This window comes from Macaca nemestrina, chromosome 3, assembly GCF_043159975.1.
Source record: "Macaca nemestrina isolate mMacNem1 chromosome 3, mMacNem.hap1, whole genome shotgun sequence".
Lineage (NCBI taxonomy): Eukaryota > Metazoa > Chordata > Mammalia > Primates > Cercopithecidae > Macaca > Macaca nemestrina.
In genome coordinates, this window is record NC_092127.1 from 82,698,382 (window position 1) to 82,724,041 (window position 25,660).

General features: G+C 35.4%; 1 protein-coding gene across 1 annotated transcript in view; it reads right to left on the minus strand.

Moving 5' to 3' along the window:
• Nucleotides 1-1,598: 1,598 nt before the first annotated feature.
• The window catches only part of LOC105486300 (aminoacyl tRNA synthetase complex interacting multifunctional protein 1), a 30,718-nt gene continuing 6,656 nt past the window's right edge, over nt 1,599-25,660 (minus strand). The window contains exons 2-7 of the mRNA XM_011749120.3: nt 25,316-25,449; nt 22,888-23,001; nt 22,205-22,372; nt 18,875-19,086; nt 13,783-13,951; nt 1,599-3,308 (exon numbers count right to left, since the gene is read on the minus strand). Of these exons, the coding sequence (XP_011747422.3) occupies nt 3,142-3,308; nt 13,783-13,951; nt 18,875-19,086; nt 22,205-22,372; nt 22,888-23,001; nt 25,316-25,449 (964 nt within the window). The 3' untranslated portion in view covers nt 1,599-3,141. The remainder of the gene's footprint in view (nt 3,309-13,782; nt 13,952-18,874; nt 19,087-22,204; nt 22,373-22,887; nt 23,002-25,315; nt 25,450-25,660) is intronic.

Here is a 25,660-nt window from a genome sequence, read left to right on the forward strand (position 1 = left end):
CATAAGGAGTTAAGAGGTGGATAAAACACATGAAAAGACTAGTTAGAAGGCAATAACAATCTTAATAGTAATTCTGTAATAAAATCCATGACAGTAGACATGCATTATTAATATGTCCCCCTTACATTTGTTAGAGAAGGCATGATTATTCCTTAACTAAAATTTTGGAGGGTAGAGCTTTCTCCACAGGACAGCAAATTTGCAACATTATTGCCTGTTGAGCACACCAATTTGCCCTTCCTCGTTCCTTTTATTTGGCATCTTCGTGATAAAGTTGTAATTTTCATACTGTTGGAAAGCACCTAGAATCGGGACTTGTGTCACTATTTATGTAGCTGAAATACATGGCTAATGTTGTATACTTTTGATACTTTTATATTTTAAAAGGACATATCATTTCTCTGAAAAGTTGAGGAGGTATACTCAGGCCATTTTAGTGCCCAGTTACAAGAAACAGTGAGGTATTCCCCAACTAAGAATTTTTTTTTTTTTTTAGACAGGGTCTCAACTCTGTAGCCTAGTTTGGAGTGCAGTGGTGCAATCACAGCACACTGCAGCCTCGCTCTCCTGGGCTCAAAGTGATCCTCCCACCAAACACTACCTCCTACTGCTGAAATCCTTAAAAACCAGAATACATCAGATGCTGAAGTGTTATGTCCAGTTTGCCAACAATGACATATTTCTTTGTAGATTCTGCAAGAGCTCTCCCATCCCAGCAATACAAATAAAACAGAATTAAGTTTTCTGTGAAAACAAGTACTGAATAGGGCTGAATGGATAACTTGGTCAATGCTTTCATACAACTTGAAAAATCACTCATTAAGTCTCCACTTCTTTCTCTCTTTAGCATGGATTTCTACATGGTAAAGACCTGGGGGAATTATGGAGGGAAGCATGGACATTTGGTATAATTTGGCAAGGCATAATACAGTACTTGAGAAAGAGAAATGTGACATTTTTGCAATGTACTCTTTTGTAGTAAGTCATCATAAATTTCAGCACAAATGAACTACTGATGATGCTACATCATGTGCTTTAACAAAAGACCAGGCTGGGCGCGGTGGCTAACACCTGTAATCCCAGCACTTTGGAAGGCTGAGACAGGTGGATCACGAGGTCAGGAGATCAAGACCATCCTGGCTAACACGGTGAAACCTCGTCTCTACTAAAAATACAAACAAACAAAAAAAATTAGCCGGGCGTGGTGGCAGACGCCTGTAGTCCCAGCTGCTCGGGAGGCTGAGGCAGGAGAATGATGGGAACCTGGGAAGCAGAGCTTGCAGTGAGCCTAGATCACGCCACTGCACTCCAGCCTGGGCGACAGAGCGAGACTGTCTCAAAAAAACAAACAAACAAACAAAAAAAAACACAAAAAACAAAAGACCAATCGCTTTTATTCTCTCTAGGCTTGATGTATGATTCAATCACCAATTTAGGTTTCACTAACAAATCATTATATAATCTGATCTGGGGTACAGTATTTTCAACATTTTGTTGGGAAAATTTCAACTGCCTAGGTAGTTGAAATATTATTTAAATTATATTAAAGAAATTTAATATAATTGAGAAAAATTCAGAGCAAAAAACTCACACAAGACTCCATCACCAAAAGTATTTATTCCCAAAAGAATGACATATCTTGAGAACAAAGTAACTTTTGCAATTCATTTTGTGCTTAGGTACCAAAAAATGTTAATGATGCTCCGTTCATATTTTTAGAATATCACATTGATAATGGTACTATAATATATCCTGGCCTACTAGAGTTCCATGGATTTAAATAAATAAAATTTAATTCTGCCTTCTATAACGTGCAGCATTGTTTTATGATTGTTGAGTTTTGTGTGAGTGTGTGTATGTATTTGTGTGTGCCTCTCCTTCTTATTGAAGGATTCAGACAGCTATGAAGATAAAATGTTTTGTGTGTGTCTGTGCATGTGTGTATTTTTAAAACAATGTCTATACTTCTGTCTCCATTGGTGCCAATCTTTTGTTGAACCTGTAAAGGTAAGGCGCAGATTCTGAAACCCAGTTAAAATCACTAATATTCCTCTGTGAGGCCCCTTCTTAGCTACCAGCTCTCCCCTATCCACACCCTCTATCTTGCTGACATGTGTGTGTAAGCCCAAATCATCAGTAATCACCTGAAGGCTGATGACCTGTAGGCTCATAAGTCCTCAATTAATTTTTATTGCTCTTACAATATTTGTAAGATGAGTAAGAATAACTATTTGACACCTTAATATTAAGTATGGTATATGTTAAGTTTTAGGCTATAATTTCTTTTAATATACTGACAATATGATGATACATGAAAAAGCAAAATATCAGTCTGTAATAAGATATAAATTATCCTTTATTAGGTACCCAAATAATCTTTATAAAGAAGCTAGAATTAAAAAAAAGAAGGATTGCTGCTTTTATGATCAATTTATTAGAAACTACTGTGGCAACTGTTTACAATGTGTTCATTCTTTAGAGCTAGTTGAAACTTATTACTATTATTCTGCTAAATAGAAAAACTTCAAGCCAGTAGGAAATCTCAGTTTTTTTTTTTTTAAATCGCTATTATTGTATTATTAGTCAGGGTTACTCTGGCAGCAAAGCAAAAATGTTCAGATGCCACATCTCCTAGCTTTTATGTTTGGCTTTCAGAATGAGCAGTTGGTCATTATCAATATTATTATAATGTGACCAGTTAATAAGTCTGACAAACATTTTCCAACTTGTCATTTTTGAAAAGGAGAGGATATTTTTGATACAGACACACAATATACAAGAAATCCCAGAGCCTGAAATTTCATGCATCCTGTGCCTACAAATAAGAAACTAAATATTAATCTAGTTAGTTTTCTATGGGTATAAAGAAAAAAAACCTGCTAATCAATATTCCTGCTGAAAAATAAATTATTAGAAAATATAGGCAACTTCCGCTCTCCATTATAAATGATCAAAAACCTAGGTAAAAATCTAGTGTTTCCCCAATCAGTGAAAACAATATATACCAGGTAAATGACTAGTCAAGTCTAGAAGAGAATAACACAAAAATGAGCCACTCATATTTTAGGTACAAGTGACAAATGTATTTCTCTTTATTATTTTTAAGGTTTTTTTTAAATGTCTTTTGGTAGTGGAAGCATTTTATTTGATTCCACTGTTGCTCATGGTTTGAGCCCTACATAATCCCTTCCCTTTCACCTCAAAGGGAACTCCTTTGTATGTAGCCACACACTCATCATTAGTGTGAAGATCCGGCTGGATCTGCTCCCAAATCTTCTTCTTAGGATTCAGCTCCTTGTCGGGCTCTCCTGTGTAGGAGAGAAAAAGCACAAGAAAATTATACAGCTAAAATACAAAAATATTAAAGAGACTGTTCACAGACATTTCCAGTGAATTGTTTTGGCAGCATTTTCTGATTTTTGGACCTAATCAAACTTTTAACATTTACTTTATTTTTATTATGTCAGCAGTTTATATTCTTGATTGGTAAAATAAAATAGTTATTGTTGTTTATGTAAAAGATATTATATTTTACTCATAAATATTTTTATAAGTAATAAAGCTTAATGAATTGTATCCAAATTATCAAAATAATAAAATGGAAGATACTCACTGATATGGTTTGAGTCCGTATCCTCACCCAAATATTATGTTCAATTATAATCACCAATGTCGGAGGTGGAGCCTGGTGGAGGTGAATGGATTACAGGGGCAGATTTCCTCCTTGGTGCTAGTTTCATGATAGTGAGTTATCCTGAGATCTGGTTGTTTAAAAGTGTGTGGCACTTCCCTGCTCTCTCTTGGTCCTGCTCCTGCCATGTAAGATGCTCGCTCTTGCTCTGACTTGATTTGACTGCCATGAGTAAAATTTCTGAGGCCTCCCCAGAAGCAGATGCTGCCATACTTCCCGTACAGCCTGCTGAACCCTGAGTCAATTAAACCTCTTTTCCTTACAAATTACCTAGCCTCAGATATTTCTTTACAGCAGTACATGAATGGATTAACATACTCATTTTATCATTAAATATAAAGAAAAACTGTGAAGAAAAAAAAGTCTTTTGATATGTTATATTTTTACAACTGGTAGAAGCAGCTTATGCTTTACTATGTTTCAAAACACAAAATGAGCTGCTAGATCACTGCTCTAGTGCTTAAAGATTTCTTATCAATACTGGAGATTGGCTTAAATTTTGGGTTTCTCTAGCTAATGATGATAACTACTTTGGATTTCATTTGCTACCCATTCTGTTCGGTGAGATGTAAAGAAACAGAAAGGAGTAGTGAGGAGACAGGGACTAGTATTTTCTAAGCACTAGGAATATATGTTGTTGCCTAAAATTCACATAACTCTGACTAATTTTAAGTAAAAAGAAACTGAGGCTCAGAAAACACAAGTTGCTCAATGTCACATAATCAACAAAGCCCATGTTCTGCTAGTACAGCATTCTGCCCACTGACAAACCATACTTTAGCAAGTAAACAACCCTCTTACATGTGGTTAATACCCACAACCCCTCTATTTATAGTAACTCACAGTATCAATTTTATAATAAAAGAAAAATTAGTAGTAGAGCACATCTGGTTTAGGCTTAAAGACAAGTAATATACCAAACAACTCCTCTACTTAATGATAGAAAATTAGAGAGTAAAGTTTAATGTAAGTTCAAAGCTGAGAATGCTCAATATTTAGAATGAAGAATCAGTCAGTTAAAGAAACAATGAAGAAAAGTAACATATCTCTTAAGCTGCAGAATTTATATTAGGAATATAAAATATATTCATATCTTATATTAGGAATATAAAATATACTCACATTTTATATTTATATTTTATATTCTGATGACATCTTATTATATAAAATAGTATTTATTTTCCAGTCATATATATATAAGAATAACAAAACTGTGTAAATTAGTTGGTCATTGTAGTTTTGTTGTTTATTAGCTCTTCAGAAACTATGAAACTGGCAAGAACATAAAACACTGCCTTCTAACATGCAGGCTTTCGGAGATAACATAGTAGTTAATTGAATGATACACCTACAGTAGAACATGTAATGAAACTAAGACTGAAAGTGACTGGTATAAAAAAATAAGGATTTCTCTTACTCCTTTAAGGACATTTGATTCGACAATAGAGAAACTAGTAAGTAGAATGGAAAAAAAAAACCAATAAATAAAATTCAATTATATTGCTCCTTAGATCCATAAGATTTTTATTTTTTGTTTGTAAATCATTCCTTAATCTATAATCATAATCTTGTACATATATTGTGTCGCAAAGTGGGCACTCCAGGATTCTAGAAGGCTAGAGGCAGAGATACTGTTCAGGGAGGTCTGAGCACTGACTCAGATTTGCAACCTTTGCAACCTTGGCCCAAAAGGACGTTGCCAAACTGATAATGAGTTAGTTAAGAAGCAGACTGACATACATGCTTCTTATAAAGAATACAGATTGTGTGGGTAAATTCTTGCTGCAAGCAACATAAGCCCTAAGTATAAAAAGCTGTGATGTAGCACAAAATTAACCTTCTCAGATCTAGAAAGACAGTGCCATGTAAATTAGATAATATCCATAATAATATACAACATGTATATAGTGCTTACTAAGTGCTGGTCACTGTACTGAGTGCTGTACGTATATTAACTTGTTTAATCCTCTCAGTACATATGTAAGAAGTAATATTCATTACTCTCATCTTACAGATGAGGGTATTGAGACACAAAAGTTACAGCAAAGAATTTAAAATACCAGGCAGTTGGCTAAGTGTTTTAAAAGTCAAAGCTTATAAACCCAGTTAAGACAAATACCAATTAAAATCCCCTTCTTATAGATGAAAAAGCTGAGGTTCGGAAAGATTTGAAGAGGATGAGTAAGCAAGCCATGCAGCTACCTTGGGAAAGAGCTGGTGGCTCAAGTGGGGTGAGCAAGGAAAAGCTGGAGTTCGTGAGATTAACAAAATAATGGGAAATCACTGTAAGAACTTGGGCTTGTACTCTAGGTGAGATGAAAAGCTTCTGAATAGTTTCGAGCAGAGTAATATAATCTGTTAGATCACTCTGGCTGCTCTAATTGAACATAAATGGAAGAACAGAGAGGGCAAAAGCAGGATGATCAGTTAGAAGACTTATGTAAATATGTAGATAAGAGATGTTGGCTTTGGGACTAGGGTGCTAGTGGTGGAGTTAATAATAATTCTAGGTATGTTCAGAAGGTAGAGCCACTAGGATTTTCTGAGCAGAAGATATAGGGTATAAGAAAAGCAGTTAAGCAACTAGGAGGATGGAAATGCTATCAAATAAGATGAAAAATACCATGGACAAATGGAATTCTAGGGGAAAGAGTAGGATTATGTGTCCTTCCCCCTTGGAGCATGTACATCAAAGAGTTCATCTGGCAGCTATCTAGCTTATCTAAATGACTGGGTAAAATTGCCCAAGGAATAAGCATGGAAAAAAAAGAGGTCCAAAACCAAAGTCTGAGGTCCTATAACAGTAAGAATCCAGGGAGGTAAGGAAGAATCAGCAATGGAAATGATAGCGGCAGCCAGTGAAGCAGGAGAACCACCAGAAGAGTATGGTGCCAGAAGCCAAGTTAATTAATAACAAGACTGAGAACTAGACATATAGCTACAGGGAGTGATTGGTGATTTTACCCAGAGCAGTTCTGGTGAAACAGTGGGGAAAGAAACCTGATTAAAATGGGTTTTCAAGAGGAGGAATCAAGCATAGACAATTTGGATTTTTAACAAATGGACTTAAAATTTAAACCTATACTTCCTAATTAGCTATTAATTTCTACTATTAATAAGACTCGATATCAATAGAAATAAGCATGATCTTGGAAGACTCAATATCAAAATTTAAACCTATGCTTCCTAATTAGCTATTAATTTCTACTATTAATAAGACTCGATATCAATAGAAATAAGCACGATCTTAGAAGTTAAAAGTCTGACTGTAAATTCCTATTTATTATTTGATCATAAATAGTGCATTCTCACAAAGACCTGTCATTGTCTTTGTCTCCTAGCTGTAATACTGTTTTCAAGTTAGTTTTGCTTGGTGGGAGTAGAGTGGTGAGCATATGCTCCATGAATTTAAAGCCATTAGGCATCTCTGAGAAATCATGGAGACTGAGATTTTCCCAAAATGTAATTTCCAAAAAAATGTTATTAGAGCATAGACCACTATGATTCCTTATCTACCAAGGTTCAAGATATACAGATTCATTCAAAGTCAGGGGTACTTGTAAAATAAATAAATAAATAAATAATTTCCCTGTGTGTGTGTTTTTTTAAGACTAGTCTACTTCTGATTAGGAGGGTGGAAATGAGTTCCAAACAAATTAATCCATGCTTTCATCCATATTTTCTGTGTTACTATTCCATGTTAAAACTCTTCATGTTGTAGTATTTCATTAAACACAGTTAATGGAGAATTTTAAAACATGCCTATATAATCACATCAGCCTTGTTATTCAATAAAACTCAGCTATTCGCAATCAGAAATGACAAAGGTGACATTAAAACCAATCCCACAGAAATACAAAAGAACCTCAGAGACTATTACAAACATCTCTTTGCACACAAATTAGAAAATTGATAAATTCTTAGAAGCACACAACCTCCCAAGATTGTACTAGGAAGATAGTAAAAACCTGAACAGACCAATAACGAGTTCTCAAACTGAATCAGTAATAAAAATCTACCAATTAAAAAAAGCCCTGGTGTGGTGGCATAGTCCCAGCTACTTGGGAGGCTGAGGTGGGAGGTTCGCTTGAGCCTAAAAGGCAGAGATCGCAGTGGGCCAAGATAACGCCACTGCACTCCAACCTGGGTTACAGAGCCAGACCCCGTCTCAAAAAAAAAAAAAAAAAAAAAAAAAAAAAAGGCCCTGGATCAGATGGATTCGCAGCTGAATTCTACCAGATGTACAAAGAACTGGTACCAATCCTACTGAGACTATTCCAAAAAACTGAGAAAGAGAAGCTCCTCCCTTATGTATCCTGTGAAGCCAACATCAGCCTGACACCAAAAACTGTCAGAGACCATAAGGAAAAAAGAAAACTTTAGGCCAGTATCTCTGATGAACACAAACACAAAAGTCCTCAACAAAACACTGGCAAATAAAATACAGCAGCACATCAAAAAGCAATATACCACAATCAAGTAGGCTTTATTTCTGGGATGAAAGGCTGGTTCGACATATGCAAATCAATAAATGTGATTCACCACGTAAATAGAAGACCAAAAATTATATAATCATCTCAACAAATACAGAAAAAGCTTTAAGTAAATCTGCATCCCTTCATGATAAAACCCTCAATAGACTAGGCATCAAAGTAACATACCTCAAAATAATAAGAGCTATCTATGGCAAACCCACAGCCAACATAATACCTAATAGGCAAAAGCTGGAACCATTTCCCTTGAAAACTGGAACAAAACAGGGATGCCCACTTTCATCACTCCTCCTCAACATAGGACTGGAAGTCCTAGATAGAGCAACCAGGCAAGAGAAAGAAAAGGCATCCAAATAGGAAAAGAATAAGTCAAATTATCTCTCTTCAATAAGTTATGATTCTGTACCTAAAAAACACTAAAGACTCATCAAAAGGCTCCCAGAGCTGATAAACGACTTTAGTATAAAGTTTCTGGATACAAAATCAATGCACAAAAATCAGTAGCATTTTTATACACCAAAGTTCAAGCTGAGGGTCAAATCAAGAACACAATCCCAATTACAATAGGCACACAAAAAATGAAATATCTAGGAATGCACCGAACGAAAGAGGTGAAAGATCTCTATAAGGAGAACTATAAAATACTGCTGAAATAAATCACAGATGATACAAACACAAGGAAAAACATCATACACTCATGGATTGGAAAAATCAATATTGTTAAAATTGCCTTACTGCCCAAACTAATCTACAGAGTTAATACTATTACTATCAAACTACATACAACGTCACTTATAACAGAATTAGAAAAAAATTTTCTAAAATTTGCATGGAATGAGAAAAGAGTCCAAATAGACAAAATAATTCTAAGCAAAAAGAACATAACTGGAGGTATCACATTACCCAAGTTCAAACTATACTACAAGGCTACAGCGACCAAAACAGAAGTGTACTGGTACAAAAATAGACACACAGACAAATGGAACAAGATAGAGGACCCAGAAATAAAGCTGCACACCTACAACCATTTGATTTTCAACAAGTCAACAATAACAAGCAATGGGGAAAAAACTCTCTATTCAATAAATGGTGCTGGAATAACTGGCTAGTCATATGCAGAAGAATGAAATAGGACCCTTATATTTCACCATGTACAAAAGATAACTCAAGATGGATTTAAGAATTATATATAAGACCTAAAACTGTAAAAATCCTAGAAGAAAATCTAGGAAATACCCTTCTCAATATCACTCTTGGCAAAAATTCTAGGAAATACCCTTCTCAATAAAGAATTTATGACCAAGTCTCCAAAAGCAGTTGCAACAAAAACAAAAGTTGACAAGTGGGAGCTGATTAAACTAAAGAGCTTCTGCACGGCAAAATAAACTATCAGCAGAGTAAACAGACAGCCTGAGGAATGCGAAAAAATATTCACAAATTATGCATCCAACAAAACTCTAATATCTAGAATCTATAAGGAACTTAATTCAACAAGCAAAAACCAAATAACTCTGTTAAAACGTGGACAAAGAACATGAACAGACACTTCTCAACAGAAGACATATATATGTCACAAACAAGTATCAAAATGCTCAACATCACAGAAGTGCAAATCAAAACCACAATGAGATACCATCTCATACCAGTCACAATGGCTATTACTAAGAAGACAAAAAACAAAAAACGAAAACAAAAAAAACACACAGATGTTGGCGAGGTGGTAGAGAAAAGGGAATGAAAATTAGTTCAGCCACTGTGAAAAGCAGTTTGCAGTTTCTCAGAGAACTTAAAACAGAACTACCATTTGACCTAGCAATCCCATTACTGGGTATATACTCAAAGAAAAATAGATTATTCTACCAAAAAGACAAATACACTGGTATGTTCACTGCAGCACTCTTCACAATAGCAAAGACATGGAATCAACTGAGGTGTCCATCAACAGTGGATTGGATTAAAAAAAAAAGTGGTACGCATATACTATGGAATACCATGCAGCCTTAAAAAAAGAAAATTATACCCTTTGCAGCAACATGGATGCAGCTGGAAGCCACTATCCTAAGTAACTCAACACAGGAACAGGAAATCAAATACAATGTCTTCACTTACAAGTGAGAGCTAAACCTAAACATTGAGTATACACAGACATGAAGATGGAAACAAAACGCACTGAGTACTACTAATGGGACGGAGGTCAGGAGTGGGGTGAGGGTTGAAAAACCACCTATTAGGTACTATGCTCACTACCTGGGTGATGGGATCACTCCTACACTAAACCTAAAGGACATACAATTTGCCAATATAAGAAATCTGTATCCCTTGAGCCTAAAATACAAGTTGAAAAAAAAAAACCCCCAAAACCTTAGTTTAATTTTATTGCACCATTAACAAATAATTCGCTCACAGACATACACACAAATCCTGAGTCATTTCTACAAATATGTCTCCAAATTGTTCTTACTTTTGAACCTAATTCTATTTATCTTCATTTATATCTGCCTTTCCCAATTATTCTAGTCAAATAAATATCCTTTAAATGCAGTCTTTTAATTTCTAACTGCTTTTCTTTTATCAGGTCCTTCCTCTTATATGAGATAAATACTTATTCTATATCTGCCAAGAATCCTTTCTCTTCTGCTTCAAAGACCTATTTTAAGAAACTTTCTCACACATTATGAAGCTTCATCTGTCTCAAGAGTATTTTTCTGTCTCAGGAGTATTTTTATTAGAGAAAACAGGCAATACAAAATGAAACTTCCTTTTAGATTATTAAAATCATTACATTTTAACTTAGATATTTTCTCTATATCCTGAAGTTGAGTAAAAACATGTGCAAGTATATTATTAGATGGAATTTATAATTATAAATCTAAACTTTTCATCTCTGTCTTTCTGTGTTGCAGCATGAGACAATCTACAGCGTAAGTGATTTTGCAGCACATTAATCTGTTCTCTCTCCATGTCATACTTTTCTGCTATGTTGGTGTTAATATTATTGCTTTAGTTAGGATAAAATCTCTCTGCGGTGTTGTGTTAGTCTGTTCTCACACTGCTAATAAAGATATACCTGAGGTTGGGTAATTTCTAAAGGAAAGAGGTTTAATTGACTCACAGTTCCACATGGCTATGGAGGTCTCACCATCATGGCAGAAGGTTAAAGAGGAGCATGTGTTACATGGCAGCAGGCAAGAGCGTGTTGTGTATGGGAACTGCCCTTTTATAAAACCATCAGCTCTCATGAGACTTATTCACTATCAGGAGAACAGCACAGGAAAAACCCTCCCCCAGTATTCAATTACCTCCTACCAGGTCCCTCCCACGACAGGTGAAAATTGTGGGAGCTATAATTCAAGATGAGATTTGGGTGGGGACACAGCCAAACCATATCATTCCACCCCGGCCCCTCCCAAATCTCATGTCCTCACATTTCAAAACCAATCATGCCTTCCCAATAGTCCCCCAAAGTCTTAACTCATTTCAGTATTAATTCAAAAGTCCACAGTCCAACATATCATCTGAGACAAGGCAAGTCCCTTCTGCCTATGAGCCATAAAATCAAAAGCAAGTTAGTTATTTCCCAGATACATTGGGGGTACAGGCATTGGGTAAATACACCATTCCAAATGGGAGAAATTGACCAAAACAAAGGGCCTACAGGCCCCATCCAAGTCCAAAATCCAATGGGGTGGTCATTAAACCTCAAAGTTCCAAAATAATCTCCTTTGACTCCATGTCTCACATGCAGGTCATGCTGATGAAAGAGGTGGGCTGCCACGGCCTTGGGCAACTCTACCCGTGGCTTTGTAGGGCACAGCCACCATCCCAGCTGCTTTCACAGGCTGGAGTTGAGTGTCTATAGCTTTTCCAGGCACACTGTGGAAGCTGTGGGTGGATCTACGATTCTAGGGTCTGGAGGACAGTGGCCCTCTTCTCACAGCTCCACTAGGCAGTGCCCCAGTGGGGATTCTGCGTGTGTGGGGTCCCATCCCACAGTTCCTTTCTGCACTGTCCTAGTAGATGTTCACGACAGCCCTGCTCCTGCAGCAAATTGCTGCCAGGACATACAGGGGTTTCCATACATCTTCTGAAATCTAGGCGGAGGTTCCCAAACCTCAATTCTTGATTTCTGTGCCTCCACAGGCTCAACACCATGTGGAAGCTGCCAAAACTTAGGGCTTGCACTCTCTAAAGCAAGGGCCTGAGCTGTACCTTGGCCCTTTTTAGCCATGGCTAGAGCAGCTGGGAAGCAGGGCACCAAGTCCCTAAGCTGCACACAGCATGGGGGCCCTGGGCCCAGCCCAGGAAACCATTTTTTCTTCCTTAGGTCCTGTGATGGGAGGGGCTGCTGTGAAGGTCTTTGAAATGCCCTGGAGACGTTTTCCCCATTGTCTTGGCAATTAACATTTGGTTTCTCATTGCTTATGCAAATTTCTGCAGCTGGCAGAAACGGGTTTTTCTTTTCTACTGCATCGATAGTCTGAACATTTTTCAGACTTTTATGCTCTGCTTCCCTTTTAAACATGTTCCAATTCCAAACCATGTATTTGTGAATGAATAAAACTGAATGCTTAAGAGCACCCAAGTCATCTCCTAAATGCTCTGCTGCTTAGAAATTTCTTCTGCCAGATACCCCAAATCATCTGTCTCAAGTTCAAAGTTCCACAGATCTCTAGGGAAAGGGCAAAATGCCACCAGTCTCTTTGCTAAAGCTTAGCAAAAGTCACTTTTGCTTCAGTTCCCAACAAGTTCCTCATCTCTATCTGAGACCACCTCAGCTTTGACTTTATTGTCCATATCACTATCAGCATTTTGGTCAAAGCCATTCAACAAGTCTCTAGAAAGTTTCAAACTTTCCCACATTTTCCTATTTCCTGAGCCCTGCAAGTATCCAGGAAGTCTTTCCTATCTTTTTCTGAACCCTCCAAACTGTTCCAACCTCTGCCTGTTACAGAGTTCCAAAGTCGCTTCTACACTTTCAGGTATCTTTACAGTAGCGCTCCACTACCCAGTATCAATTTACTATATTAGTCTATCCTCACACTGCTAATAAAGATACACCCAAGGCTGGGTAATATATAAAAGAAAGAGGTTTAATTGACCCACAGTTCCACATGGCTGCAGAGGCCTCACAATCATGGCACAAGACAAAGGAGGAGCAAAGGCATGTCTTATATAGTAGCATGTGTGGGGGAACTGCCCTTTTATAAAACCATGAGATCTCATGAGACTTATTTACCACCATGAGAACAGCACAGGCAAAACCTGCCCCCAGGATTCAGTTACCTCCCATAGGGTCCCTCCCATGACATGTGGGGATTATGGGAGTTACAATTTAAGATGAGATTTTGGTAGGGACATAGTCAAACCATATCAGGTGTTTTATACAACATGTACATTCATGGGGGGGGAGAATGGTTACAAGGTTTACTCAATGTGTCATCTTGAGGCAAATTTGAAAAACTCAATAATAGTTAATAATGGTCATTTAATTTAAGCCTTATGATTCTTACACAGGACTGATTTTAACCTTTAAACATTACAAACATCACTTTGATAACTGATTCCAAAACTATTAAGTAATTACTAGTAAATACCTACCTGGGAAAGCATCAAAAGTAATTCTGTCTCCAGGAACAGACCCATTTGGAGGAGCCAAGATTTCAACCTTCTCTGGTGAACTAGCACACATGAGCATTGCTTGAGATAATACTCCCCTCATCTTTGCAGGTTTCAGGTTACAAAGTAAAATCACCATCCGATTTTGCATCTGTGTGAAATATAAACTGGTAAGTAAACATGTACACAGATTAAGCCTAATCATATCCAGACTACATTAAGCTACACCTAATATGCTAAGTATCAAATGTTCTACTTTTGTGGATGTACCTTTGTCTTTGTGTGCCCAAAGTCTCTTATTGTTGTTATAAAGCTTTGCATAAACATGAAAAAAAAAATTCCTCCAAATTGATAACACATTATGGTTGAAAGAGCAGAGGAATTTCAGTTAAAAATTTACTGAATGAATAAATAAATGAGTGAAATAGATTTGGTTGTGAATTTCAGCTGCCATTTACTAGCAATGAGAATGCATAAAGTTGACATTCCTGTTTCCTCAAAAATGAGAGAAATAATATTGAAGAGTTGTCATAAGGATTAAATCATAATATGCATATAAAGCATTTAGCCTAGCAATAGAATTAAAATAGACACATTTACACATGTGCATTTTCTTCCCTATACATTTGATCATTTCCAGAGCTATGCTACATTTATTTTTTAATTAAAAAAAAAATTGGTTGGGCATGGTGGCTCACGCCTATAATCCCAGCTTCTTGGGAAACTGAGGCAGGCAGATTGCTCCAGCCCAGGGTTTTTTTTCAAGACCAGCCTGGGCAAAATGGCAAAACCTAGTCTCTACAAAAAATAAAAAATTTCCCTGGGCATGGTGGCATGCGGCTATAGTCCCAGCTACTTGGGAGGCTGAGGTGGAAGGATTGCTTGAGTCTGGAGGCTGCAATAAGCCTTGATTATGCCACTGAATTCTAGCTTGGGCAAGAGTGAGACCCTATCTCAGAAAAAAAAAAAAAAAAAAAGATCACTTAACATCACTTAACAATTCCAGCATCATGCAACATGCAACTAACATGCAGGGCTATTTCTACAATTTTTTAATGGAAGCAAATAGAAATTTCTTTAATCTTCAAATTTGAAGTGTCTTAATTTTTTTCTCCAACTAGCAAAAGTAAGAAAAATAGTTATTTAAATTCTTTCAACATGTTTAAAATGAATCATACAAGAGGATTATTGCTTGAAGGAGAAAAAAAGATGTATTCTAGATAAAAGATGGTTTTATAAATAAATGTTATATGCGAATTTACTCTGAAATACTATGATTTTAAAAAATGAGCCTAAGAGTCAAATTCGAAATGAATTAGGGGGTCTTCATAAACAATATTTCTCTTCAAATGCTTCAAATAACTTGACAATGTTACATATATGAGAACTTAAAAGTTACAGCAAAAATGTTTAAGAGTAGCAAAAGGATTAGTTAGAAGCAATCCTTTAAGGATCTGATGATAGCTATGAACCTTTTCCCTAGAAAAAAGTACAACCTACAAAATAGAGTATGTAATTTTGAGTACTAAGTGTCCCTGCTTTATAGAATGTCTACTAGTACTATCTTCTTTTTTTTTAAACTTTTATTTTAGGTTGTATCTTGATGGGTTAGATACAGATGTTTATAAAAATAGCTTTGCTTATGGTTGTGAATGATGGCTGCTGGAAGAGAAAAAATAGTCCACAACTTATAAGAACAGAAAAGATGAAGCCCAAATGAGGAGTTTTTCCAATTTAAGCTGGCTCAAGATCAGTTGGTTCTTTTCTCCAGGGCTCCTAACTTCATAAGGAGTTATGAATCAGTCCTGGTCCTATGTAACATAAATATTAAAAAGTAAAAAAAGCACATGCATATGCCAAGTCTATTTCTTTTTTCCTAGATAAGAGAAACTTCACTGATCTCCTTAATTCCATCTTCCTCCCATCAACAGAGCAGCCAGAATGATCCTATTAAAATGTCAGGCTGACCAATGTTATTCTTTTGCTCTAAAATCCTACAATGGCTTTCATCTTACTCAGAAAGAATGCCAAACTCTTTACAATGATCTATAAGACATTTGGCACCCTTATCTCTGATTTCGTCTCCCATAACTTTCTCAGTTATTAACCCTGCTCTATTCATATCGGCCTCCTGTTCCTTGAACATCCCAGGCATCCATCTCTCCCAGGGCTGCCTGAAATGCTCTTCAGCCAGATAAACACATGACTTGCTTTCATTTTCTTAGACTTTTTCTCAAAAGTCACTTTCTTTATGAGGTCTTCCCTGGGCACTTTATATAAAATATCAGTATCATCCTGGCTTCGATACTTATTAGATTCTTTCCCTATTTGATTTTTCTCTTGGCACTTATCACTATTTAACATACTAAATATTTACTTATGCCTCGGTAATATTTCTGACTCCCTTATATGAATGTGAGCTTCATAAAGGCAGGGCTATTTTTAAAAATATGTTTGTTGCTTGGGTGTGGTGGCTCACACCTGTAATCCCAGCATTTTGGGAGGCCAAGGCAGGCGGATCATCTGAGGTCAGGAGTTCGAGACCAGGCTGGTCAACACAGTGGAATCCTGTCTCCAATAAAAATACAAAAAATTAGCCAGGCATGGTGGGCTACTTGGCAGGTTAAGGCAGGAGAATTGCTTGAATCCAGGAGGCAGGCAGTGGTTGTAGTGAGCTGAGATTGCCCCACTGCATTCCAGCCTAGCTGACAGAGTGAGACTCCGTCTCAGAAAAAAAAAAAAAAAAGTTTATCTACCTCTGTATTTTCATTTGTTTCTGTATCCTTTATTTAGGTGCTTAATAAATACTTGCAGCTATAAATATAATTGAATGAACACAGCGATTTGTTCAAGTTCACAAAACCAAGAAGCAGCAGAGTAGCAATAAACAAAGGCAGAACTATCCTAATGTTGAAACCTATATTCTTTGCAATATCTCTGAAGCACCATGGGACAGAGGAAATAAGTAGATGATTCAAATCACTATAGAAGACATCTAGAAAGAGGACATTTAAAACTATTATTGTCTTTGATTCTTTCCACTGTTATTAGATTTTTTAAAAACCACTTATTTCTTCAAGAAAGTAAATATGGTATTCAAAAGTAAAGAAAAAGGAAGAAAGTAAACTTTTGTTGAGGAGGTTTGAAAGTTTATAAGAAAAAAAGAGCAACAGTTAGAAAACACTGCTCTGAAGGGTATCATCATGGAGTATCAATTTGCTTTTAAAATGGTTATCATGCAAGGTTATCCTTCATAAAATATACCATCAATACTTTTCACATATTCCAAATACTCAGCTCTAATTTCACTATATAAATAATTAAATTTTAAATAGGGAATAATATTATATAAACTGTCATGGTTTGTTTTCTGAAGTTACACAAAAGCACAGTTCCCGGTGCTAAACTCACCAGAAGAAAGGAAAAGTGGAGATACTCTAACCTCCTATCAATTTCTTTTATGAAACACTTAAAACCCAAACTTCACTGGCTCAGATAATTAATCATTGGAGACCTAAAAGAAATGAGCTTGTTAAGTAGGAAGCAGAAGAAATCACTTCCTTGTACTCTTGATGATAGGTCAATATTGATCCATTACCCATACTGTGTTCCAGCAATGGTGAAATTAGAGAGCCAAAACAAAAGCCCAGGCCAGAGATCAAAACTACAATTTTGATGCAATTCTGATACAACTGTCTACCAAATAAGTAAAGGAAATGAGTAAGGAACCCTAGACAGAAAAAACAAGTAACACTCTTGCTTTTTTGAGACATGGTAAAAAAAGATACCTGAGTCTCTCCTTAACCTTCCATAAGTATAACACTAGCAGAAAAGTAAAGATAAATACCAAATAATCACAACTGACCTTGCACCTCAACTATGGAATGGTTGAAACTGTGTTAAAGAGTCTAACTTCCACCTAAAGGTGCTATCCATTACTAAGTGTTAACCAATTTCTGCCTTAAGAAAACAGCAGGGGGATGGGAAGGGTGGGGGTTGGGCTTAGTTCTGATTTAAGAAACAAGACATCAGGATTTTCATGTAAAATTCCATGTGTAAGTATTTTATGAAATACTATGAAAGATAAACTGAAACTTTTTGGGATTGCATTCTTTCCTTGGCCCAGCAGTTTGTAATTTATGACCTTGGTTATATGTATGGCTCTAAAAACTACACAGTACCTGTAGTTAGAAGCTTCATGACTAACTCCACCTTGAATGGTAAACAGTAAAGCTGAACAGTATAGGGATTAAAGATAATCGGCCTTAGAGTGAGATGAATAAGTGTGTGTGTGTGTGTGTGTGTGTATATATAAAATGAATATGTGTATATATATAATGAGTGTATATACATATAACAACTGTGTGTATATATATCTACAGATAGAGATATATAAGTTGATTCACTTTTCTAAACGTCATCTGTAAATGGGGATGATACTATTGAGAGTTGTATATAGTAAGAAATAGCATGTGAAAAAAATTTATCTATTAAGTACTTCTAACATAACAGTTATCATAATTATTTTTATCACTGTTTCATCATGGAATTTTATCATTCCTTGCTTTTTAAAATCATGTACTATAAACCCAGAAAGCACCAATCTAAAAGTATGAGAACAAGTTTTATTTCTCTAAAACCCAAAAAATACTTTCATACTTGAGGAAAAATGAGGAGAGGGGATCATGGAGACTGAACTTGTAATTTTTAATAGTATTCTTCTATTTGTTAAAAATGGGATGTTTTGTATTTTGTTGTTAGATTTTACATATATAATATATATATAACTATAGTTTTTTTATGCAAAATACAAAAGTAAAAATATTTTAAAAACAGAAAATAATACATCTTTTCTTCTTCCTATCCTTATGCATTATATCTTAATTTACAGATGTTTTACAGGTTTTTGGTGGTTTTATGTTTTTGTGGAATTAACCACATTCAAACTAATTGACTGAACTAATTAACACTGGCACATGTTGTATGGTACACAAAATTATAATAGAAAGATATCAAGAAATAGAGAATGAAAATGTTGAATGTACACAACAGGAATTTCAGTTGTACAGATTACCTGTTCAAGAGGAACATGATTCACCAAGCCACTGACAACTGTCCTTGGGGCTATTTCTCCAACATCTACTTCTTCTACATACAAAGAATCTGCATCAGGGTGTTTTCTGGCAGTTATGATGCAACCAATTCGAAGATCCAGACGGGAAACATCTATTGGCTTAGAGTCGGCACTTCCAGCTACTGATTGCTGTTTTTTCTCCTTCTTCTCTCCTAAAAAGTATTTATGAATGGATAAACATCAGAAATAAAACCAAACAAAAAAACACTATGAAAACTCCATGGTATCAATATTGAAGAGCTTAAAAGGAAAAAACAAAAGAACGTTTATCTCCTACCTTCACTTAAATAATAACAAAGAAAAAAATTATCCAAGTCATAAAATCTTGAATCCTATTTTATCTATTTCTCTGTTGTATTTCTACGTGAAGACATGGTGTGAGGTTGGCAAACTATGGCTCATGGGACAAATCCAGCCTGTTGCCTGTTTTCAAAAATAAAGTTTTACTGGAAGACAACCATATTCATTCATTTACATATCATCTATGGGTACTTTTGCAACGGGGCAAAGTTGAGTAGTTGTGACAAAGGCTTTAGGCAGAAAAAGTTTGCCTTTCCCTGAAACAGGACAACAGAGAAACCTCTAAAAACTTTGACTACGACTCTTTGGAAGGTGATAAATACTTTACTTAGAAAGAACACCACAACCAGTACCCAAATGACAGAATGAACTAGAGTGGAACACAATTTCACTGATAAAATATTTTTCTCCTCACTTATATAAACTTGTAAGTATATAATTAATTTCTCCATTTCTTAGATTTCCCTGAAGATGTATTAGGATTTCAGGGTTATCCACAGTCACTATTTAAGCAGATAAGAATATTTTATTCTGATTATGTTTTCATAATTACATTTTTATTTATTTGCTGATAATGTATCTCTTACTAACACATGATTATTTTAGCTACTGAGTTAATTGTAACCTGCAAAGAGGACTCATATTCTGTAGGTTTACAATTAGCTTTTCTGGCCCCCAAAAAGTAAAACCAAAATAAAACCTTATCTACCTTTGAATCGAAAGTATAAAGATGAGCTGTTGTAGCTCGGAAGCATTCTTTCTCAAGTATAGATTTATTTAATCTTTCAACATATATTTACTGAGTGCTATGACACTGGAAATAGTAAGATGGGCAGTCCATATTGTCAAGGCACTCAGAATCTCTTTTAAAGAAGACAGACATGTATATGTATAATGACTATGTGATAAACATTACCTACACAAAGAAATATAAAAACTCAGTGAAGAATAATTATGCATGAAGCAGGAAAGGAGGATTCTGTGTAAAGGTACTCATAATTCATACAACAATAAGTTTACCAAAGAGAGGATGGAACTAACTTAAAATACTGGCCAATTTTTAATCTCATTAGCAAGTTTTAAAAAAATTCCATTTTCCATAAAGAAATTAGCAAAAGTTTTTTAAATGGTAAAAATCCAAATTATACAGAAAAATATGTACAATAAAATTACCAGAATATACCAAAAATCTTAATTTTTGTGTGATAAAGTATATGCATTTACTTAAAAAATACTGTACTATAACAATATATCTATATTTGTATGTATTTTAAAACTCGAATCTACTTCCTAGGCATTTGAAATACTTTTATCAGGAATTCCCATTCTAGAAATGATTGCAAATATTAAAATCTATACCAAGATATTTGTTAATTATCATAGGGAATTTCGGAAATATTTCACTGACAAATGGGTGATGCTCAATTAAGATATGTGGCAGTCTGGCTGGGCATGGTGGCTCACGCCTATAATCCCAGCACTTTGGGAGGCTGAGGCAGGTGGATCAACCGAGATCAGGGGTTCGAGACCAGCCTGACCAATATGGTGAACCCCTGTCTCTATTAAAAATACAAAAATTAGCCAGGTGTGGTGGCATGCACCTGTAGTCCCAGCTACTCGAGAGGCTAAGAGAGAATTGCTTGAACCCGGGAGGTGAAGGTTGAAGTGAGCTGAGATTATGCCACTGTACTCCAGCCTGGGTGACAGAGCAAGAGTCCGTCTCAAAAAAAAAAAAAAGAAAAGAAAAAAGATATGTAGCAGTCTGGAAAGATTATATGGGCACCACAGCCCTTGCATGAGCAGAATCTGGCAGTCTTAACTAGCAGCTAAACACGGATGGAACAGCCCTCTATAACCAGCATCGTCTAATATGGTAGCTGCCAGCCACATAGGTTATTTCAATTTCAATTTAAAATTACTTTAATTAGAAATTCAGTTTAGTCATATTACCCACATTTCAAATCTTTAATGACCACATGTGGTCATTGGTTACCGTGTTGGATAATGCAGATATAGAGTATTTCCATTATCACAGGAAGTTGCATTGGACAGAACTGTTCTAATCCTGTAACTCCATTTGTTCGTGTGGTCCTGTGTGCTCCCTCTTCCATCAAAGGAGAGCCTTGTTGCCTTCTCTAACTAGAAGACTGATTAATCCTGAATCAGAACAGTGCACCCTCCTTAGAGAACAGAATATGGATTCCACTAAGTTTGCAAGAACAGGTTATATAGTTGTTTTGTGTCTACTTCTTAACATATTTTATAAACTAGAAGAATTAGTCCGACTCGCTTTCATTATAATCATACCACCTAGTGGTGAAGTTGTATAGCAGAGGCTGTACAGCCCCTACCTACTTCTAACTAAGAGGTTACTGATGTTTGCCAAAGGAACTGGCAAGTGATTTAGAGGCTAAACTGGCTTGGGTTAGTTCATAAATCCCTCTGTCATGTTATATTTTCCAAAAAAAAAAAAAAGTAAGTTTAAGTATAATGAGAGATATTCATAATTATTTATAAAGGCATCTTTTTAGACATATCTGGGGAAAGGAAGTCAGAAATCTTAGTTCAGACAGTCTGCTTTGACTGGTGGAATGTTCTTTTCCTATCTTCACAACTGGTCCTAAGCCAGTTTCCTATCTCTGACTTCTCTCAAACCATGCCACAAATAGATACCAAAATTCAGCGACACCAAACTACATATGGGTTTCTATACTTAATGTTTACTGTCTTATGTTTTAACTTACGCCAGTCCCTCTGCCTAAAATGCCACGTTTACCCCGTTAATCTGGTCAATATTCACACACCATTTAGGACCCAGCTTGTATGTTCCAATACCATATTGTTCCTAATTTTATCCTAGCTCATGAAAGTTGAACTTTATTTTTGATACTATTATTATTATCATTATCAAAATTTGACATTTTCTGATAATCCAGTAAAGAGCTAAATATGCTTAAAGGTCGAAAATACCTTTTTTTTCAATTTTCTCTTTTGCTTTCTTTTCGTCTCCTGTTCCTCCTTTTATCTGTTCTTTGGTACCAGAAGATACAGCTGTTACTGGTGTAGACTGTACCGCATTTTCAGAAACCATAGAATTAGCTTGCAGTAGAGTACCAGATGGAAATGGTATTTGCTTCACTGAGACAGAAAATGAAATAATGTCATTCATATTAAACCAATAAATATGATAAAAAATATGAAATTGTGAACCATAAATAGAAACTCTTTTTAAATGAAAAATTCACTGTATATGGCTATCAAATATCCACTGTCTGAGACTATAAAATGGCTGCCAAAAAATTAAGCATATTTTAGCCATTATTGAGGTATCAAAGAATAAAGGCATGATTGCCATTTAATTAATAACTACTAAACTAAGAAACCTGCAGATAAGAACAACAGCTAACATGTATTATGAACTTACTAGGTCCCAAACACTTTTCAAAATGCTTTATACGAATTAACTCATGTAATTCTCATACTCTAAGAAGTAGGTTCTATTCATGCCCCCATTTTATTGATAAATCTGAGTCATTCCGAAGTTATGAAGTTGTCCAAGTTGCCTGGATATAGATTCTTACTTCTTTCCTCACTGTTAGTGTGACTGGCCAACTTCTTAACTTCTGGATTACTCACTTTCTATATTTAATTACCTCCATTTTGAATTTCTGCCTGAATTAGCTCTTGTTTCAGTTCTTCAATTTCTTTCTTCAGTTTAGCATTTTCAACTCGAAGTTTCTTCTCTTCCCTCAAAGTTGCTTGCAAAACTAGGATCAAGAACATCTAGTTAAAATACATTTTTTAAAAAAGGTTTTGTATGAATACTATTTGAAAAGAAGACAGCCAGTATAACTAGAGCTAGGATAATACTAGCTCTAGTGTAACCAAATGTTTGGCCAGTGCCTTTATGCCAGTTTAGTATTTATTAAAACAACATGATACTTAAGAGAGTGAGAAAGGGAGAGAAAATATATGAAATAAGAGTAAAACAGAAAGACTTTGTTTATGAATCATTTTCCTAACTCCTATTAAGACGCTAGCTAAGATCAAATTAACACCTTTTCAGCATTGCAGCTATAATAAAGGGCAATGATAAATAAGAAGCTGGCACAAAAGTGCCTATGTGGCCAGGCGCAGTGGCTTATGCCTGTAATCCCATAATCCCAGCACTTTCAGAGGCGAGAGGATCACTTGAGCCCAGTAGTTTGAGACCAGCCTGGGCAACATGGCAAAACCCCATCTCTACAACAAATACAAAAAGTAGCTGGGGGTTGTGGTACATTCCTGTGGTTCCAGCTACTCAGGAGGCTGAGGTGGGAGGACGGATTGAGCCTTGGAGGTTGAGGCTGCAGCGTGAGCTGAGATAGTGCCACTGTACTCCATCCTGGGTAACAGAGCAAGACCCTGTCTCAAAAATATTTAAAACAATAAAAAATAAAATGTCAATAACAGATACTGAAAAAAAGAGAAGCATTATATTAAATTATACATATATTTTTTTATAAAGTCTGAGATGTTACCACACAAGCAAAAACTATTCTCATGTCTTTCTTTTTAGTCATTACCTTTTAAAAGAAGCTGAATATTGCTAAAGTCTGAATTAAGCTAATCAAACATTCAATGAGTGAAATAACTCAAGGATTTGCTCAAAATATAATGTATGTGTTAAAGGTGTGCAATGGGGCAACAAAAATATGAGAGAAAAATAATGGTTCTCAGTGGGGTTGGTACTGCTTTGTAGGTAGGATTTTGAAAATCTGTAGGATTATTTTTGATTGTTAGTACTGGCATTTATTGGGCAGAGGCCAAGAATGCCAGATGTCCTGCAGTATGCTGGATACTCCTACAAAATGAAGAACTGTTTCACATTCTGCAGAACTTTCTAGTGGCCTATTATAAATTTGCATAGGTAAAAATCCTATTAACAATTATTTGAGCCTAGATTTTAACTATTCTTTATGTATAAACACAAAGTACTTTTAAGCATGCTTATTACACCCTAAATTTTCTATGAATCAAGTACCACATAAATCAAGAGTAGACTGTACCTCGTTTTATTCAAAGTATTATCTTATCAATCACTCATCATTTTGAATAAATCATCTACATCACTATCTGCTTCTGGTATCTGAGATACCCACACAAAGGCAGTCTGACTATACACCTATACTAGTTGGCATTGTACCTATTGCATTCTTGATGATTCCTTGTATGTGAATCATGTGGCATGTGACCCTGTTACACTGCCTTTAGTGGTATAATCCTGCTGAAGCATTACTTACTGAAATACATATTATTGTTACTACTACTTATACCTTTCTTTTTATTTCTCTTCTCTATTATATATAGGATTAAGATATGTTTTAAAATTATATATAGGTAGGTTATTTTTCTAGGAAATGTTTTCCTTACAGGATATTAACAGAGATTTTATAAAGCATTTATTCTAAATTGGGAGCAATTTGACCAAAAACTACCAGCATAGGCTACCAAAGAATAATATAAAGGTGAAGAATAAGTAGAAAGATTTTCGAACTGGCAAAACTAAAATGCTTGTCAAGATGCTACGAAATGGCCACCTATAGAAGACAAAATTCGATTTATAACATATATTATATTCTACAAGCAATGACCATGTCCAATCTCTTCATCTTATTAATAAAAAGAGAGTAAGAATTTTAAGAAAAATAATTTTAAAATCTCGAGAAACATTATTAAAAAAGAAACAAATAAAGTGGTATGGTAAAATTAGAAAAAAAAATTGACAACGTTTCTGGAGAGTAAATACAGGTTTTTGTAAGCCATTAGCTTATAAAATGTAGGAAAGTATTTCTACTAGTGACAGCAAAAGATTTTGAAATTTCTATTCTGACATTGACTATTGAGAATAAAATACATTTAAACAAACAAAACCAAAGCCAACTGAAGTCCTGAAGGTAGAGGTTCAGGTTTGATATTTTTCCACATATAACAGAAACTTCTAAGTAAAACTTAAATAACTTATATGGTAAACATTATTATTTCTCCGTCAATGTATGAATTCATTTTAAGTATCTCCTTAAAAATTTAAAATTTTCTTACTTGCTTTCTCCTTAAGTAGAGAAATTTGCTGCTTAAGATATTCAATGATTTGATCTGCCTCTGCACCCTTCTGCTCCAGTCTCTTCAGAACAGCATCATTATTTGCCATTTTTGCCAAGAGACGGCAGAAAATCCTAGATGAAAAAATAAAAGTCATAAATTACACTGTGAAAAGAATAAATTTATACTATAGGACATTATGAAAAAGCAGTCTGAAAGGAAAAACATTTTCTACTGTAATAGATAAATATGTTAGAAAAATATGTTTCCTATGGAGAGCAACAAGCCAAACAAATAGCAGAAATGCTAAGTAGAATAATTCCTGAATCTATTTAGAAGAGGAAA